This window comes from Oculina patagonica, chromosome 4 (genome assembly GCF_052425735.1).
Source record: "Oculina patagonica isolate OP01 chromosome 4, crgOcupat, whole genome shotgun sequence".
In the NCBI taxonomy this organism is placed as follows: Eukaryota; Metazoa; Cnidaria; class Anthozoa; order Scleractinia; family Oculinidae; genus Oculina; species Oculina patagonica.
Genome location: NC_135761.1, coordinates 51,417,633 through 51,437,105, shown reverse-complemented (window position 1 = coordinate 51,437,105; position 19,473 = coordinate 51,417,633). Strand labels below are relative to the sequence as shown.

At 41.2% G+C, this 19,473-nt stretch overlaps 1 protein-coding gene and 1 pseudogene across 2 annotated transcripts in view; one reads left to right on the top strand and one right to left on the bottom strand.

The window, feature by feature from the left end:
• LOC144650489 (uncharacterized) overlaps positions 1-7,668 on the top strand; it is a 40,022-nt gene extending 32,354 nt beyond the window's left edge. Inside the window, exon 2 of the mRNA XM_078510170.1 lies at positions 3,308-7,668. Coding sequence (XP_078366296.1) covers positions 3,308-6,684 — 3,377 coding nt within the window. The 3' untranslated portion in view covers positions 6,685-7,668. The remainder of the gene's footprint in view (positions 1-3,307) is intronic.
• Positions 7,669-7,721: 53 nt separating this feature from the next.
• On the bottom strand, positions 7,722-17,678 carry LOC144650496 (uncharacterized; annotated as a pseudogene). The gene is made up of 8 exons (XR_013570126.1): positions 16,354-17,678; positions 14,782-14,888; positions 14,093-14,286; positions 13,456-13,598; positions 12,617-12,807; positions 11,524-11,670; positions 10,214-10,388; positions 7,722-9,172 (listed from the first exon to the last, which is right to left on the bottom strand). The product of XR_013570126.1 is annotated as an uncharacterized LOC144650496 (transcript).
• Positions 17,679-19,473: the final 1,795 nt, after the last annotated feature.

Below are 19,473 nucleotides of genomic sequence, written 5' to 3'. Positions count from 1 at the left end.
TAGTGTTTTTAATCAGGATCTTGGTACACTGTATTCCTTCACTGTTGCGGCCATGTCAGACGAATACTGATACTATTTAAGTTTTAAGCGGATCTACTACTAAAGGTTCCAAAAAATCTAGTTATCTTTGTTATTAAAATGTTCAACTTATAAGAGACAATTTTAGCATAAGCGTGGAAATGGACGTCGAGGAGGCCTGTAAAATGCCGAATAGAGTACCGTGTATGGCCCCAGGGGGAGAGGAGGCTCGCCCACCTGGCTTATGTAATTCGCGATCTCCGGTATTAGGTGGTAGCCGTGGATTATTTTCCAATATTTCCTCTTCTCCATCTAGGTTTTTGTTAGCCTGTATGCCTTCCTCCCTCTTTAACCACAGTTGAAAGATTGTAAGTTTTGCACTAAGTTTTCCATGGTTCCTAAAACTCTGGCCGGGCGGAAGAGCGTGAATTCGTAATGGGCACTTCTCAGACTTCTTACAGAAGCGAGTTAGGTAAACCTCATCATCGACAACATCCTTTTCCGCGCTAATGCTAAAATTGTCTTGTATAAATTGACCATTTTTGAAGGGAAAAGAGATAGCTTGATTCGTTGCAACCTCTAGATTTATAGCTAGTTTGGATCAATTTGGGTTCCTGTTTTGCGTCTATGTGTTCGTTTGGCCGCGACAGTGAAGAAACACCAAGATCAATGAAAACACTACCCACGGTGTTCAGCGAAAATCTCTTTGAAGTAGCATTAGCTAAATTACTTTATTGAAGGTTCAACTAATTATAAATAGTAACGATAAATTGAGGAAAACTTCCAAAGACGCAAAATCGTGATTCAAAGTTCCTTCATATCCTAAAATGCGACGCCCGCCATTATTCACATGAAGCCGCAGACGCAAGGGTCAAACCTCCTCTCACGCTTTTGGCACCAGACTACTCATACAGTACATGACTGATGTGTTACCTAAGCATCCTAAAAATTCTCGTTGTGCAGCATTTCTTTTGACACCAAGAATTTCGCAGCTTATTTATAGAGTACAGTAAACCGCCAGTAAAGTACTAACTGGAATATTATCACGTATATGAAGCTAAACCAGGAGGTTCCCTAACAACTCCCCTAGTGTCCCAGTGACTCAAATCTCATTTCCGAGTGAAAAAATAGGCGATTCTTAGTCCCCATTTTACCGCTTCAGGCCCCGCCAGTGAGAAAGGCGGCTATATTCGCAGGCTAAAGCATTGCGGGCAACAATTTTTAACACTTTATACAACGACGCGTTATAAAAAAGGGACAAACTATAAGTTGCACAAAATGGAAAAAAAATATGGTAGTATACTATTCGCCCGAAACTGAAACAACATTTCGTGTCTACACGCATTCGCTCTCCACATGCACACTTACTCATCACATCCTATGTCACTCGCCTTGTCAGTTATACCATCCCTTCCTATTGCGTGACTTGGGTGGGATACCGTGACCTCAGAACACGTCCCGATCCAGCCCATTCTCGTCCCCATAGCCCTTTCGTTTCTCTTAGCCGGCTAGGCCTTGGCACGAGGAAACAAAGGGCTCTGGGGACAGAGGATTTCCAGTCCTGGATTCTAGGACTTCCGGTCTTCATGTATGCAGTCATGACGTTTCAAAAGAATGTATGAGAGAGTCGTTACGTTTTCGACTTCCGTTTAGGAATTCTTTGTTCCAAGCAGCCAATCAAAAAAATTCGAATTAATTCAAAAATCCTATGTCCCCAGAGCCCTCCGTTTTCTCGTGCCAAGCCGGCTAAGAGAAACGAAAGGGCTATGGGGACGAGAATGGATCCAGCCTCGTCCCCAGGCCATACCGCTATGCGAGTGAGCGGAGGAGGACTGGAACCGAGCGCGATAGTCCTAGGCGAACTTTCCCGACAAGCTTGGCGGGTGACGTCACATCCAAATTCGCCGGGGACGACTGGGGACGAGGCTGGTCCCGATCATGTTTAGTCGCGTGACTTCAGTTGTTGTGGAAGGCGGATGCACAGACTGAAAATGCTGTTTGTTCAAGTAATAACCTCTTCTCTCCTTATCGTGACGGCAGTAAACAGTAAGTTTGTACAAGGAAATGTTATTTTGTTCATTAAATAACAGTAAATCAATAACTACGTTTAAGATTTACTGTTGTAACTCAAGCGAAAGTAAAGTTGTTACTCGTATACTCGTCTTGACGAGGACTTCATATGACCCATATATCTATAGCAATTTGCAACTAGAATGCTTAGACTAATTGTATGAGTTTTATACTCCAAAAGCAAATGAATTATTTCGATTTAAATCAATTATCTCATTTTATTTCATGTTCGTTTTTGTAGATCCGCCTGGCAAAGGCATGATGCGACTTGTCCGACTAATCCATGTCTTACAAAGCTTCGTCAAGCGAATTGTGCATTTATAAAAGATTGCTTCGAGAATGAACATTAAACCTATCATTTTATTTCTTGAACAATTTTAAAGAAGTGGAATTTTTTTCTCCAACAAAGTAGAGTGCGACTTATTTTACAGAGTGAATCACCACTATGAGATATGAATGGGATTGTTTTTCAAAAAATAACAATATTTATGTCACGTCATATGCTGCCGAACAGGGGAGTGGGGAGGGGCGTTCTGGACGCTTCATTTAGTAGTGATAAATTTCTAATTTCTCTCTACTTTAAATTAAGAGGTCACGTGAATAAGAGCGCCGGGCGGGAGAAGTCTGATTTTATTTAATACGAAATTCTCTCTTGTAATGCTGTAAGATATGCGAGGCAAGTTAGAAGAAGGGTGTATTTTGATTTTGACTATGCATGAAGCAAAATTATTAGTCTCTAAAGAAACTGCTACAAAGGTATATTGATCCACCGTAACAAATTGGAAAGCTGGTGCATACCCTGGGCGAATCTAGCGTTAGCCCTTTATCAGAGCAAACGGAGAGCTCGAAACGTCAGCCTATGAAAATCGCTACGGCACCTACTTTGCCTTCATGTATGTAGCAGATTTCGTTTTGGTCTTACGTAAGTTGTAAGCATTATTTTGATGGTGTGAGTCTTAAGTCAGGGACGGCGGAGCAATTTTCCAAGTGGGGGGCTGACTAGTGACTTAAAGTGGGGGGGGGGGGGGGCTGAAAAGACTCTTCTCTTAGTAAGTCTTTATTTTTTCGGAAATTCTGGAAGGCTAAAGCCCCCCCAGCCCCCCCCCCCCCGGCTCCGCCGTCCCTGTAAGTGCGATTGTTTTCAAAACCTGTTTCTAACTGTTTTCTAGTACGTTCGAGCCGCTTGTCCGCTATAACACTTTTCTATTTTATTTTTTAGCATTTTCTCACGCAACAAACGACTGGTATGTTTCCCAAGCATCGGGAACCAAAACTACCAAGTGTAATTCTCCCCAGCACTCCTGCAAATCCTTGGCCGATGTGTTTCCTCTGATAGCCTGGGGCGACAAGATCTACCTCGATGGAACAGACACCAAGCAAAACCCATACGCATGCACGTCTATGACGTCACAATATCCGGGCACTCGTTTGAATCTGAACAGGAGCCTATCTCTCATTGGTCGAAATGGTCCCGCGCACTTGTTCTGCCCGGGTGGTATTTTCTTCGTTGGAAGGCACGTTGATGTGATTTTTTATGACTTGATGTTTTACTCGACTCCGATGTCATTTTATTACGGTTCCGCTACCATACAGAACAGCGTGTTCATGAACATCTCCGAGGCGAAAATTGAAGCGTCAATAGCTGACACGAGCGACGGAATTCTGAAGTTTCACTCGATGGCCAATTTGACGATAATCAACAGCGTTTTCACAGGAAACGCTAGAATCTGGGTTAAAGAAGGGTACTTTGTCTCCTTGACTAACACTCGCCTCTATAACAATGCAGGAATGGCCGCAGCGATTTACCCTTCACCCAACGCAAGCATTACGGTGGACAATTGTGCATTTGTCAACAACTGGGGTGGTCTAAAGGTTAGCCAGATGAAGAAAGCTTCTCTGCGCCTTACTAATACACTATTTTCTCAAAATACTCATACATGCTCCTTGGTTTTAGAGTTAGACTCATGGTCTGTAGCCGTGATAGAAAACATAACTGTACGAAAAAACACCATACCAAATTCAATTCAACGAAAGGCTTCCGTTGTGTACATCTCGCTATCTGGACGAGGACATAACAACGTAGAAATTAATAATTCAACCTTCAAACACAACACCAATGATAAAAAAGGAGTTGGCGCCATCATCGTCGATAATGACGCGGACTTGATGACGTCAAAGGGTTGCAAATCTGACTTATTCAACACCAGTGTTGATGCGTATTCGGTTTACAAGTACACAAATAAAGTCCTGTTAAGAAATACTGTCTTTGAACAAAACAGCGGGCAGTACTCAGGAGCGGTTTTGTTGTTCAACGGCCTGACGATATTTCAGAACTGTTCTTTTGTTGATAACTTTGCAGTTTTTCGAGCGGGTCACTTAACCATAGGCGCAGGCTCTGGTGCCGTGGAAATCTATAACTGCACCTTTTTCCAAGCAAAAAGGCCTCCTCGTGATAGTGACAAAAGTTCTCTATTCTTGTATAGCGGCAGTTCAGGACCGTTAACTATTAAAGACACGATCATGGATTCCATTCATCTTGGCGATCGCGATCAGATACTTGTTGAAATCGTGGACGGAGGCAACGTGAATATTCACAACAGTTCTTTAATTCTGTGTCCGGTTGGAAATAAACTATGGATAGATAACTATTCTCACGAAATTGCGACAACATCGGAATTCGTGAACAGAAGCTGTGCCCTGGATATCAAAGTGTACAGCATATATTGTGAACGATGCCCACGCGGGTTTTACAGCTTACAGCGCGGACAAGCCAACGGAACTCGAGTGCGCGAAGATTTCAAATGCCTCCCGTGCCCCTTCGGAGGGAACTGCTCTGATAACATTGTAAATGTTGATCATTTTTGGGGCTCTGTGGTAAAGCAAAACCCTCCAACGCTGCAATTCTACAATTGTCCTCTCGACTACTGTGAAACGCCCGAAGATCCGGCCTCCTCAGTTTTCGATGGTTGCCATGGAAACCGCTCTGGTGTTCTTTGCGGAGCATGCGCAGAGGGATATAGCGAGACTTTGTTTTCCACTACATGCAGGCGCAACAAAGACTGCAATGACGTGTGGCTTTGGCCAGCGGTAATCATTTACTCTCTGGCCGTCGCCATTTTCTTTGTAACCAAGCCTCCGATCTTTCCCTTCTTGTTGGAACATATCTTTTGGTTTAGGAAGTCTACAAGCGAAGAAGAAAAGTCAAACAAAGAAAGCTCAGAAGATAGACAAAAAGACAGTGGTAATACCACGTCAGGCGATTCAGGGTACCTGGATGTGATATTTTACTTTTATCAAGCCGTTGGTCTTCTAGTTACCAGCACGACCGGCCAGACAATACAAGCCCATTTCTTCATACCCTTACTGACAGGTATTTTCAACTTTCGTTTTCACTCATCGTTAAGCGGACTGGGCTGCCCATTTCCCGGTTTAACGGTCGTTACCAAAGAGCTTTTCGCAACATTTGAAGTGTTTTCCGTGGTGTTTTGCGTTTTCCTGATCTACGGCGCTCGACAATTCTGGGCTAAAGCGCGTAACTCTCCACATCCCTCTCTAGCACCACACCTATCCGCGGCAACAGAAGTTGTTCTCCTTGGATACACGTCCTTAGCAACCAGCGCGTTCAAGCTTCTAACATTGCAGCGCGTGAGGCCTGGAGATGAGTTTCACTTGTACTTTGACGGCAACATTGAGTTTATCACGTGGTGGCAATGCATTTTACTCGGCTGCGTCATCATTTACGTCATACCGTTTGTTGGCCTTCTCTTTTGGGGAGCAAGTTGGCTGAACGAAAGACGCATAACAGCCCGAGAATTTCTTATAGCTTGTGTAGTCCCTCTCCCCTTTTTGCTGTACTGGGCATTTCGGAGGAATAAGCGCGCCTGCCGTTACCACGAAAGACTGCAACAGACTGAAGAGCGCGTTGCCATTATGCGCGTTCTTTACGGGCCTTTTCGAGCGCCAGATGCGGAACAGAAAGGCACGCTTTACTGGGAGAGCGTTTTGATCGGACGTCGCCTGATCCTCATTATTCTGTTCGCTTTCATTAACGAGGCAAGCCTTCGCCTTTTGCTGTCGACAATGGTGTGTGTCCTGATTGCCGTTCATCACATTCTATGGAATCCTTATAAAAATAACACTGTGAACAAAATGGAAACTGTGTCATTGGTGGCAATCATTATGTTTGGCCTGTTCAACACTGTTCATGCTACCTTCGTCACAGCTGGGGTGCGCTTCTGGGGGCCAATCAAAACCTACGTCGAAGCATTGGGTTGGATTCAAGTAAGTCTACTACTGCTGCTACCGCTGGCGTTAATTATCGCCGTCATTTTTGCCGTTTTGTCTCAGGTTGTTCGCGCTGGTTTCATGGTGGGAATGAGTCTCCAGAGCTGTTTCCCGCAAACCAAAAGGCGGAAGAGTTCTTCAGTGATTTCCAGGAAAAAGTCTTTCCGTGATGCAAATGCAGATTCATTGTTTTCAGATGCTGAATTGATCAAGGATGCGTGTGAGATGGCCGATGCAACTTTATCTCGCGAAGACGGCATTTTTCACGATAATATTGCAGCCGACGAAGAAGAAATTCAAGAAGCCAAGTAGGACGACCCAACAGTCAGCCAACTCAATCGAGACACGCACAGTAGCCTTAGAATCCACGGCTGTGTCTGGAGAGGAGACGTGCGAGGAGTCCCCAGTACGTCATTCCCTCCCCTCCCTTCCATCGCGACTCGACGTCTATCTAGCGTCGAGGCGACCTATTTTACTCAAGTGCCTGGTAGGCGGGCACAGGAATAAAATATAGAGATGCTCTAGAGGGAAGAAACCGGGAGACTCCTTGCACGTTAACTTTTCCCATTTGTTTCCTTATCTTTGCAAATTGGAGTAGGCAGCTCATGAGAATGAACAACTAGATTATCCGATCGAAAGCCGAGTTCTCCTTACGTCATTTATAGGAAGTGAACAGTAATCGGTAAAAGGAATTTTGACATTGACCTCGTAACTACAGTAGGGATTAAGAACTTTAGCTCTTCCCACTTTCGAGAGAATGGGAAGGCGTGACGATTCTTTAATATAAGGGCGTTGTGGAGCATTGTGGCGCGATTTTGTGAGTTTGTTTATTTGCATCATTTTCTTAGTAGGAAAAGTAAGATTGTAGTTTCGGCTTCTTTTGTTAAACGGGTTCGTCAATTGCTTTAAGCTCGTGTGTACAGGTTATTAGACTGCGAATACAGCCGCCTCATTCGCTCCCGCTACTACGTGCGAAACATACAGAACATAGTAGCAGGAGCGAATGAGAGGCGGCTGTATTCGCAGGCTAGTAGGTTATTCTCGCGCAGTCGTTCCCGTACAACTCGTAAACAGAAAAAAAAATCACCTCAAGCAACGTGCCACTCTTACGTAACTCTTGGCACGACCAATAGGCTCTGGAAATGAAAAGCTGTTTGCTTTGGTTAATTGCATGGTTGTGATTGGCCAGCTTTGGTTTTCATGGGACATGTCAGAAACCGCTATATACTTAAGAAACAGGATTACCACACGTTGAAATACAAGTTTGTTTTTTGTTTTATTCCTAGGCAATACCATTGCCTTATAACCATATCTCAAAAAAAAAAATTCAAAACAAAAAATTATATAAAACACTTACTGGGCATAACTCATGTCAAAACTGATCTCTCTCTATGAAAGAACGCGGTGGGGTATTTTTTTTTTGCCATTTAATTTTCATAAAGCCTAGCAAAATGAGTCTATAATTGAAACGCTGATGTCAAGAGATATTCACGTATTTGTGGTTTGCTAGTTCACATGTTACAGTTATTTTTTTTGCATTCAAGAAATGCAATGAAATTAAAGACCTACAAATCTCACACCACTTATCAAGTGGCAAATATAAATATAATCATCCCTCGGCTATCCTTTTTTAAAAAATGTTCTGTCAATTCATGGTCACGTTTTTAACGTAATGCGTAGCCTGCGTTCCCGCTTTTTGTACGAGCGAAAATCGAAGCGCTTGTGGAAAAGTCAGTTCATTCGTTCGGTGCACAGGCTATGTGATACGTAAAACAATGGCCATGTGGTACGTACAAAAACAGTCTAGTACTAGGCGTACGTGTGATAAGGTATTTTGATCACTACGTACTGGGAAGAGAAGCACAATTTACGAACGAAAACCAGACACAAATTTAAACCAATTTCCAACATAAACGGAAAATCTCGCAGTCAGATTTTTGGTGTTCACGTCAAGTAAAACCGCTCTACTGAATTAAATGCGTGTTTATAACCATTAATGTGTTATTAGTTGTCATAGCCATCTGTGTGCTTTTCTTTTTTTTTAGTATTTTTATATTTATATGCAATAACAACTTTATAGACTTCCCTTATTGTTTTTTCTTTTTCTTTGTTTCTGTTTATGTGTGAATCTGTTCTCTTGCCGACCTGTAATTTGTTTTCATTAACTATTATGTCAACTGGCTGCCTGGCTCCACTAGCCCCTATGGTTATTCCAGGCAGCCAGTTCTCTTACTTTATGTAATTTTCCTCTCTGAATAAATATTCAAGTAAGTGCAAGAATACATTAAAGATTGTTGTTGTTGTTTTATTGAGTGCACATGCAAATTTGTTCCAATCAATAAGCACGCAGCCAAGCACACGCCAACAACTTTCCCGCGCTTTTTATCGATTTGCCTTTTTGTACAGTGATTTCTAATTGGTTCATTATGTATATAGTGAATAGTGATTGGCTTAGACTGTCTCAAAGTCGCTCGCTTCTCATTTCCGGTTTGGTGGTAGTAGACCCCGTGTTCGACTTGTAGGCAAGTCTGTGATTGGCTGTGTGGTTAATTTGGGTTTTGATTTAGTAATTACCGATCGCTAATGAAATAAAGAAATAAGTGAAAAAAATGTTAGACACGGTATCTGTCCCCTCAAGGATGATTTACACAACCTCTGATACGTTCATTTAACTTCACATTTGTGAAGGAGTATATTAAATTTTTTTAGATCTGATAACTTTTCTCGTAACTTGACTTGCAGTCGTCCTCTGGTTGCCATCGAAGGAATGAATGTCCATCTATAAGATAACGCATTTGTCCTAAAAAAATAAATAAAAACAAACAGCAATGTTAAAGTGACTTACAGATAATTTTTTTATTTGGGGGGGGAAAAAAAAAAACAAAATAATTATCTGGCCAAAAAAAAAAAAAAAAAAAATAAAAAAAAAAAAAAAAAAAAAAAAAAAAAAAGAAAGGGAAGGGAAGAAGGGGGGGAAAAAGGGGGGGGGGGGGGAAAAAAAAAAAAAAGCGAGAAAAATTCGAGTTTCGACACCCAAGAGAAAACCTCTCTACAAGTATTAAATTTTTATTAGAAGTGTATAGTAGATACAAACGGCCAACAAAAGTCACATCACATAGCACGGCTGTAAACATTGCTTAAAACATTTTGTTTGTATACAGTACTTGTCTGTGTCCGAAAGTTTTTCATAGATTTTGGGTCACTCGTACAGGAAAAAAAAATTGAAAAACCGAAAACGCCAGTCTGGCCTGCCGGCATATTGTTCCGCCTGCTTTTATAGCAAGACAGTGTCTCCATAAGGGAGTTCGACCAATAGAAGTAAGATTGAACTATAAACTATTGTAATAGCTTGACACATCGTGGGGGGCTCCTCGCCATGAATAAAGCATACAAACGCAAAGACCAATCCAAGTTAAGCTAAGATATATTTCTAGAAACATAACATAACAGCTCAAATATTAGACATGAAAGGCGTTTGTCCAAACTGCGTAAATAAGGGAACATTTATTTAAGAACAAGGCCTTGTATATTGAACTATATATCGTTTGTTGTCTAGGCAAATAATGCTAGATTGCGTGACGAACTGAAAATAGGCTACGACTGAGCTGTCGTCATGCTCCATTAACTGCGTTTTACCGCACGGTAAAAGCGTGAGTATTTCGAACGAAAATTTAGCCTGCGAATACAGCCGCCTCTCATTCGCGTCTCCATAGCCGTCTCTCATTCCGTCCCGCAACGAAGAGGAAACGTGTTTCGATCTATTTCGTTGCGGGAAACTAATGCTTGGCACCTCATTCGAAGCTAATGAAAATACAACCACTTCATACACAAATTTCCTTACACTAGATTCTTCTCTCTGTTGATTTGAGGTACTGCTAGGTTGCTGTGACTGAGGAGGGATGTTGGGTCTTGAAGGAGATGTGCGTGCTTGTTTAGGCCTTGATTGTGCTCTTTGTTGTTGCTGCTGTTGTTGTTGCCTTCGTTCTTCCTCCTGTAGTTGCATGGCCAACTGGAGGCTGTGGAAATGAGAGTTATTATGTTTATTATTTATAACAAGGCTATAAAGGGGCTGGGTCAAAGTATTATAGAGCTATTTGATTCATTTTCCTTAATCTAAGACCTGTAAACGGCCTTGGCAGAACAAAATCACTTCCCCCTGGCCCAATCACGGCCAACGCAATATTGGATGATTTATCGCATTCGCTAAAGGCCTTTCAGTAAACTGGGATAAACTGGAAATAAAGTCAACTTATGTTTTACGAAGGTTGCCCGAACGCAATCCGTTTTAGTCTTCTCGAACTTTGCCCAACCAAACCCCTGTTTGGCCTTTCGGATTTCTTTTCGAGTTGATTTTTACAGTTTTAAGCCGTTATTTGTTTTCAGTTCCTTGACGGATCGTAAGTGCTGATGGCCTAGAATTGGGCGGAATAGCCCCTTTAATCCTAGTCAAAGAACTCCTAGGAGATAATTCTCCTTTCTTCCGACAAGGTCCCTGTCTTCATCTCCCCCTGAGAAACCCAACACAATGTTGATGTTAACCCACTATGAGCCTGGCCCATATCCAACATTGCTTTGGTGGAAGGGGAGGGAGTTTCTGGAAATTGAATAATGATTTCACACTTCAAAAGAATTTGTCACTAGTTGGCATTAGTTTTGTCAAGTGTCCCAAGGACGTTTTGCCAAGATTGTAACACGTAATTCAGGATTAATAAATCGAAATTCAATGTACATGTTGTAAATTCTCCATACTAAACCATACATTTCTTCCAATGCTGGTTCTGAAAATAATGATTGCACATTAAAGCCAAGTTTCATAATTTTTTTTCTGCTTAACACCATTCTGCTTGAAACTGTCTTACCATTGCTAAGAGAATTTTTAAATTTATCATTATTAAAATGATAAAAATACACTTGTAGAGGATGAGAGGGCTACAATTGTCATAATAGTAGACTGCGAGCAGTCTCTCTTTTCTTTAAATTTCATGGGTCAAACAAAAGCCAGAAATCAGCTCAAAAGCCAGTGAGTGAGATTTCATGGCATTGCAACTCATGATCATGCTTGCTAGCTTTCGCGTCGGTCCCGAGATTTAAGCCGTTTTGGAGAGTCCGCTCGCAGTTTTTTATAAAAGAATAGAATTATTATTCACTTACTCAGTCCATTCTTGATTTGACTGGGCACTCTGCTGGGTAGGTCCTTGGCTGGGTAGGGGCTGGGGTTGAGTAGGTCCTCCAGGGTCTGTCTGAGCCCCACTGGGAGGAGCCGGTTCCTCTTCTGCCAGGCTTAATGCAACAAGGAAACTGCAAGAACAGACACAAGGAGATTTAATTTTTCAAGGTCAGGATCATATCTGGTAGCAAAGCCTTTCAGGTTGCCTCATCAGATTTTTCTGGGTATACTGCTAGATACGTAGGGGCTAAGGCTTGTCTTAGTTTGCTTAATTTCAAATTACCGTATTTTCTTGATTAAACGTCCCCCGGCATTTATTTCAAACTTGGCTCGATAGAGCCGGCGTTTATTTGATTCCAGCAGTTTATTCAAGCCCTATGTTTCTAAGGAATGATTTTTATTCATTATTTTTGACAGCCATATATGAAGACATTATTTCCAAAGCATATTAAACCTTGAATAATTAAGGGGTTTATTTTCAAATACAGCTTGGAGAGCCGGCGTTTATTCAGGGCCCGGCGATTAAACGAGAAAATACGGTAAGACGAACTGTAAATATACAGTCAACTCCCACTATAACAGACATCATTTCAGACCACAATTCGGTGTCCATAATTTATAGAAAACGTCCATGATAGTGGGTGTTATTTTCAGTAACTCTCGTTCTCTGGGACTTCAGCTCCTGTCTGTAGTAACAGGGTATCTGTGATGGTGTCCACAAGGTGGGAGTTAACTGTAAATACAGCTGGATTCATATATTGGGCAAAACATTTTTATTTTTTTTAAGACCACCAATACATGCAGAGGCTTACACATGTGTGATAATGTGTGAGGCATGCGAGGTAGAAATCCCTACTCCAAATAGAAAGGCTAACCGCAAGCTACCTAAGCTAACAGTAGGCTAACCGGAGTGCCATTTAGGCTAACCAGAATGGATCGCATGCCTCACTGCCTTGCCTTTTGTGACAACCCATACATGCATGCAGGTCAGAAGATCGCAATTTTGCCTTCTCCTCACTAATAACTTACTTATTTAATTACATGTAGGTTATTAGTACATGTAAACTTTTCCCTTACTCTTGATCTTCTTGTGAAAGTTGGTGACTTAGTGGCACAGGTGTTGGCTGCGGAGCACTGCTCACGACAGGAAGACTTCTAAACTCAGCATCCACAAAAAACCCATCACCTTCAACATTTGTTAACGATTCCCAGATTACACGGTCTTCAGTGAGAAATCCCTGATCTGTGACCAGCAGGAAAAGCTCATCCTAAAAAAAATGGAGATAAATAACAACTACAGTTGAACCCTACTAATTCAAACTCGGTTATTTCAAATTCCACTGTTATTTTGAAGAAAAACCCATTTTCCTTGGACTTGCCTTTCAGTCATTTACTATTGGTTAATTTTAGCTATCAAGTAGCTGAAAACTATAGCACAAATACAGTTGAATTCTGCTATTTCGAACCATCAGGGGAAACAAAAACAGTTCGAAATAGCAGAATTCAACTGTATTTGTGCTGTGGTTTTCAGCTACTTGGTAGCTAAAATTAACTTCTTTTTTTACCTGCCAAAGTTCCAAGTGTTTCAAATGGGATGATAGCTTCAGAATCTGCCAAAACAGACCAACCACAACCCAAAAAATTCCAAACTGCCTGACAAGACCCTGGTCCCACCCCTAATTCCTACTTGCGGTATATTACACTTAAAATTTTATGGAGAACCAACACAATAATGTAAAATATATATATATAATATTTTTCACAAAAGTTTCCTTAATTATCTGATTTGAACAAGAAATCCAATTCCCATCTTATGCGAAGGATAAAATTGACTCTTCAGCAGTACAAAAGAAAAGCACTAAGATCATGACAATAATAAATTATTACTAAACTTTATATTACAATGAATCCTTTACCTTGTGCTTGTGAAAGGTGCTGAAATGGTTATTTCTAAAGAACACACAGAGTTGATCATCCTTCAGTTGTGAGTTCAGTTCACACAAACCATGATACGTTAGCTGACTAGCTGTCTGCTCAAGGAAGGCTTCACCAATCAAACCTTAAACAAATAAAAATACCATAACGTGCTCAAATCTGGCAGGTCACGATCATTGTGATGACACTTCTAAGGTGGAGAGGGGGACAGGGGGCGGGAGCCCGGGAGAAAAGGGGTGCGAAGCGGAAGAACGGGGACGGGAAGCAGGATTTCTAAGGTGGATAAGGCCCTGGAGAAACGAGCGATGTCCGTGAAGTTTGCTTTTATGGCTTGTTATAAGTACGGATTCTGAAACAATGAACAGAAAGCCGGAGAAACAACGGCAGAGAAAAAGGAGGAGGAGGCATTTTCCCCTCACCCCATCCAAGGAAAAAGTACTTCAGGATAACCATTATTTTTGAAAAATCTATCGTAACTTTCGATAGTTAATGAAACTACCATGATTGTTATCGATCGTTGAATTTGCGATCGATGCATTGCTATCGGAGCACTCCCTACACTTGGAGGAACTGTGTCTGACATCACATGGATTATAGCCACATATCAAGTTGAGTTACCTTCAGAAACTAACTGGCTCTCTGCACCATCTTGTTTGCTGGCAATTATCTTCTCCACCAACTGATTGTAGCTGAGTCCTCCAACTGCAGATGCAGTTTCAGAGTTCTGTGGATCAATAAGCCAGCCATGGTACAATCCAATAGCAAGAAGATCAAAAACTATACACTCTGGGGTGAACTCAAAGTGTACAACCCTGAAATTCAACAATGTCAGCTGTGATGAAAATCTGATAATTATCTCAAGAAAATATCAAATACCAAAAAAAAACATACATGGGAAGCTGTCTTTCATTTGTCAAGTCCGACAACTACTGTTATGAGAAATGAATGATTGATTAACTTTGACAGAGTTTGATTATTCTAAACATAAAAAGGCGATCAGTCGAACCTCTCTTATGCGCACTGAGGGGACGGAGTGAAGTGTCTGTATTAGAGAGGTGAATTACACTATGACGTCATATGTGTGTTCATTAACTAAAATGAGGCCCACACTCCTATTTGCATCTTAATTGATTAATAGTGTGTCTAAATGCTGCATCAAATATGCAGCATTTGGACACATTATCTATCAGTAGAGTACCACATTGTACATCTCAGCTACATGTACTGTATCCTGAGTTTAGGATTTGAATAGACTTTCTACTTCCTTAATACTTGATACTAGATATTATACTCAAATATCTACTTACCCTGTGAATTTAACATTAACATCTAATCCTGTTTGCAATTTGTTCATAATTGCTATTGCATCATGCATGTTTTGTTCATAGTTTAGTTGGGCTCCCTCTGACAAGCGCTATAGAAGAACAACATACAGTACAAAATTAATTTTTGAGCAGTTTTCACTTGAGTGTCGAAAGTAAATTGCATAACTTTGCTTTGGTTTTGCATTACTACGCTTAGTGATTGGCTTAAAAATCTCGCACCACTTTCTCAGCCAATAAGAAGTAAAACCAATCGTGACTCGCTTGCGCACGTTTTCCCACACTTTGTGCCAGCTACATGTATTTGCTTCGAGTTTTGATTGGTTCACTGGATTGCCTGTGTCCTTTGTGATTGGCCAGAGTAATTACTTTGGTTTTGGTTTAACGACACTCAATTGAAAACTGCTCTTACTATGTATGCATGTAGCTACATGTCCTAGAGATTTTGGGTATGTCTGTAACACAATTATTGTGTTGTTCTATAAATTATCCATACATGTACCTCCCCAGGGAAGGGATTTTTCCTAAGAAACCCCACCCCTCTGGAAATTCCAGTTAAGCTTCATACATTTCCTTTAAAGTGTTTTGGCCTTTTAACCCCTTTCCCCCCAACCCCAGGAATTTCTAATCCATTCTTTTTACCAGTGAAGGACTGGAAACAGGAGAAATGTGCAAAGATTTGTATTATGTAATTTTCAGTAATTCTATAATTTTCTAAGCAGAACGTTTTTGAACTAAATTAATCTATAACTGAAATTCACTATTTCTTTGGATTAATGGCACATACATTGTACCCAAAATTCTTCTGTCAAGGAAATGACAATACAATTTTTTTTTTGCAATTTGTTGTTAAAGCACTGTTTCTATGTATTCTCTTTGAATCAGAAAATACATGAAGTGCATTATCTCAAATGACAGCAGTACAGTGTGCTGCCCCTCAAGAATTCCATTTGAAAGGTGTTTGCCCCCAAAGAATTCCAATACTTTTCACCCATTCCCCAAAGAAGAATAATTCCTCATCTTAGCCCTTAGGAGATCTAAAAATCCCCCCCACCCCCCACCCTAAAGAAGTCACTGTTTCTCCACAGGAGGGGGAAAGGGTGCACATGTTACAAGAAATGCACTCATGTTCCAGTCCGAGGCGGGAGGGGACTCCCATATGAAAGGGGCAGGGATGCTCATCAGAAATTTTAAAAAAAGGACCCCTAAAAGAGACCAATCTGGCCATGGGCATGGCTGAAGCTTTGCGTGTCCCTAAAAGATACCAAAATACTATAAAAAATATAATTTATATCTGTATATTTCTTTGCGTGAAGCCCTTAATTATAACGAGGCCTTGACGGCTAAAATTATTGGCGTTTTGCTTGGAACACCCTAAGTGAGACCAAAAATCCCAAATTTACACCCCTAAGAGTTAAGCGAGACTTTCATATGGGAGTCCCCCTCCGCTGGGGTTCCAGTCCCACCTAAGAGTAAATGTAGGACTGGAAAATCAATGGTCAGGAATGCTTTGTATTAAATTAATAGAGACATATTCGCCAGATGTAACTTACAAACCTTAGGTGCTTCTTCTAGGATGCAGTCTCCAATATACTCCATAAGCTGTCCTGAGGTGATAAAAGTTTGCTGAGATGGAAGACTGATTCGTCTCTGCAGCAGCAAAACGTTTACAATTGCCAGCAAAGGGCAAGGACCATTTTCATTCTGTGTGATGATCGGGGTGTCAATTCCTTTCCATTTTATCCACTTGATGTGATAAATCGACTCTAGAGCCTGTTGTTCTTGAGCAGTCCGTGATTCTGTATTTCCTGTCTCGTCTTCATTTCCGGTTCTTCTTGCAGTCTCGAAACCTTGCTCTTCTTGTTCTAAAGTGGAGTCTACAGCATTTGCTGTGATATCGATTCGAGTTGGACTATCTCTATCCTCGGGTTCACTACTGTCTTTTGAGACCTCGGTTGTCGAGGAAACCTCAACACTGCTGCCGCCATTTTCCGATAATTGCAAATGACTTTGTGTCGTGTCTTCTTCACTGTTCGACTTGTTCTCGATTCTCTGGAGTTGCTTCGTTCACAAGTTCACTAACCTGATTGCTCATTTCACTACCTTGCACTGCTGCTGCGACTTGTTCGCTTGATTTAAAATCATCACTAGCTTCGTCGACAGGTAAAGAAGTTGGTTCACCCAAGTTTGCACCCGCACATTTAACTTCGTCGCTCCCTTTTTTGCCGCCGCCTTCAAGGGTTTCGCCCGAGCTCTCACCTAATTCTGCAGCACCTTGCGTTTCGGTCTCGTCAACTGATACTGCGGAATGAATTGTGCTGGCAGGAGCGTTGTTTAAAAATTCATCAGGATTAGATGCGGAATGTCCAGATAGATCCTCCATTCTCAATACATGTACATGTATCCGTTATCGACACTGTATGCGAGACGATTTGTGAACAATTGTAGAAAGGATGATTTTCACACCTCCTCCTACCGGCTGCATGCACTTATTGTGCTTCATACACCACTAGCTGCCGAAGTTGGCTTGTTGACGCTTTTACCGAGCCGTCCCTTAAAGCAGAGCTTTGTTGCAAGCCGTGCGATGCCTCCAGCAAACGGGCAAAATATCCAACCTGTTCTTTGTATTTTCAGCCTTTCTTCAATCAATGTTTCAAATTCTCAAGAATTTTACTTCAATGTTACATGTTATGCCTCTGACGTCCAGCGGAGAAAAAATAGCCAAATAACACGAAAAACAGATTTTGATAAGGCCATTCAATAAAACTTCTGAATATCAGGGGAATCGGATGAAAAATGAATAATTTACAACGTGTTTTCCGAAGAGGTCATTTCCGAAATAAACCACGGTCCGCCATGTTTCCCAAAAGTACCATCAGGCTTTGCGCTGCTTTGCATATAGTACGTCATGTAAGAGGATTCCAAAAAGCGGAATGTCATTTCACACAGAAATTTGCATGTTTGCTGAATATTTATGAACATTTATAAACAGGACGGAAAATATTGTAGTTTAAACAACCTAGTTGAGTGTTAAACTGCCAATATTCTGAGGAACAAACATCTAATACTGCGACAGTTGCAGTTTGCCTTGTCTTCATGGAATGGATCTGATATCAATGGCGGGAAAAGAAACTAGTGGAACTCGTAAATGACCTGAAATCAAAAGTCACTGTGCTTCGCAAAAACATTGCGGTTTTTTCTTTAGCAACGGAAGAATCCTGCTGTTAAAAAGTCTTTGGTGAAGTTCAACGCATTACGTTTAATCAGGATCACTTCTTTTTAATTTACTCGGGCAGTGGAAAATGTCTTGGCACCTTGGCTTTCTGTGTTGGCGAGCAATTTTTGTTTGTTGTTTGCTTTTGTCGTTTACGCGAATCGCTCAGAACGATCCGGACCACGGTTCTCAAACTTTCCTTCAAGGATATAATTATTGGAATAGGCGTTACACCTTGGGCTATCCGGACTGGCCTGGATTTTGGAATAATAACAATGATGGAAGGCGAGAATACGAATCGGTCTAGTTCTGAGTTCAAGTGGCCAGTCTTGCGGTGGATGTTCTTGTAGCGACCAAAACCAAAAAGCCACTTGTTCTGGTCCTCATCAATGTAAGTACTTTATTTTAAGTTTGCATTTTATTGCTCTTTCCGTAATCGATATTAAGCTGTATATGGCTGCATTTGTTTATTTGGTAGCGCGAAGGGCGTCCTTGAAGTGCGTCAAGTAATAATTTTGTTACTATGCAAGTGTCTGCTTTGTAATATCACAATGACCTGCTAATTAAAGAATAAATATTACATCGCAGCAGTTAGTAGTTGCCCTGAATAGATAATAACAAAGAAGTATTTCTACATGATTTCAAGTGAATGCCAGTGACTTTTATTTACTTCAGAACTTTTTTTTAACTGTTGATTGTTCAGTGTATTTGACTTGCATAAAAACAACACACCGGTACATTTTGTACTCCAGCTTCATGAAGCTCAATTCACAAACATTAAACGATTATCCTGCGAAACTGCGTGGAATATCGCCTTATTTTTAGCCGATGAGGCCGTAGGCCGAGTTGGCTAAAATAAGACCATATTCCTCAAGATTGAGCAGGATAATTGTTTTATTATTCAACAAATTGTCAACCAAACAAATTTTGCAGATATAAAAACTGTAATGTTATACAGCACTTTACAAGACTTAGGACAAATCTTTGCAGCCTACGGATATTTAACAATTATCCTGGGAATTCGCGTGGAATATCGCCTGATTTTTAGCCGGGGCCGTGGCCGGTTGGCTCGCGATTTCCTCAGTGGCGGTGTTCGTCGACCAACATTGCAGATTCTGTTGTTCAGCACTCAGCGGGACAAATCTTCGCAGCCTCGGATATTTACAATTATCCTGGGAATTCGCGTGGAATATCGCCTGATACTTAGCCGACGAGGCTGTAGGCCGAGTGGGGTTGAATCAGATGATATTCCTCAAGATTGAGCAGGATAAATTATTGTTTTATTATTCAACAAATTGTCAACGAAACACATTTTGCAGATAGCTAAACAGTAATTATGCAGCACTTTACAAGATTTTGAACAAATTTTCGCAGCCTACATGTATTGCATGATATATGTCATGTACCAGGTTGGGGGGGGGGGATAGAAACGAGGTCTGGGACCGAGTAGCGATGCTCTCACA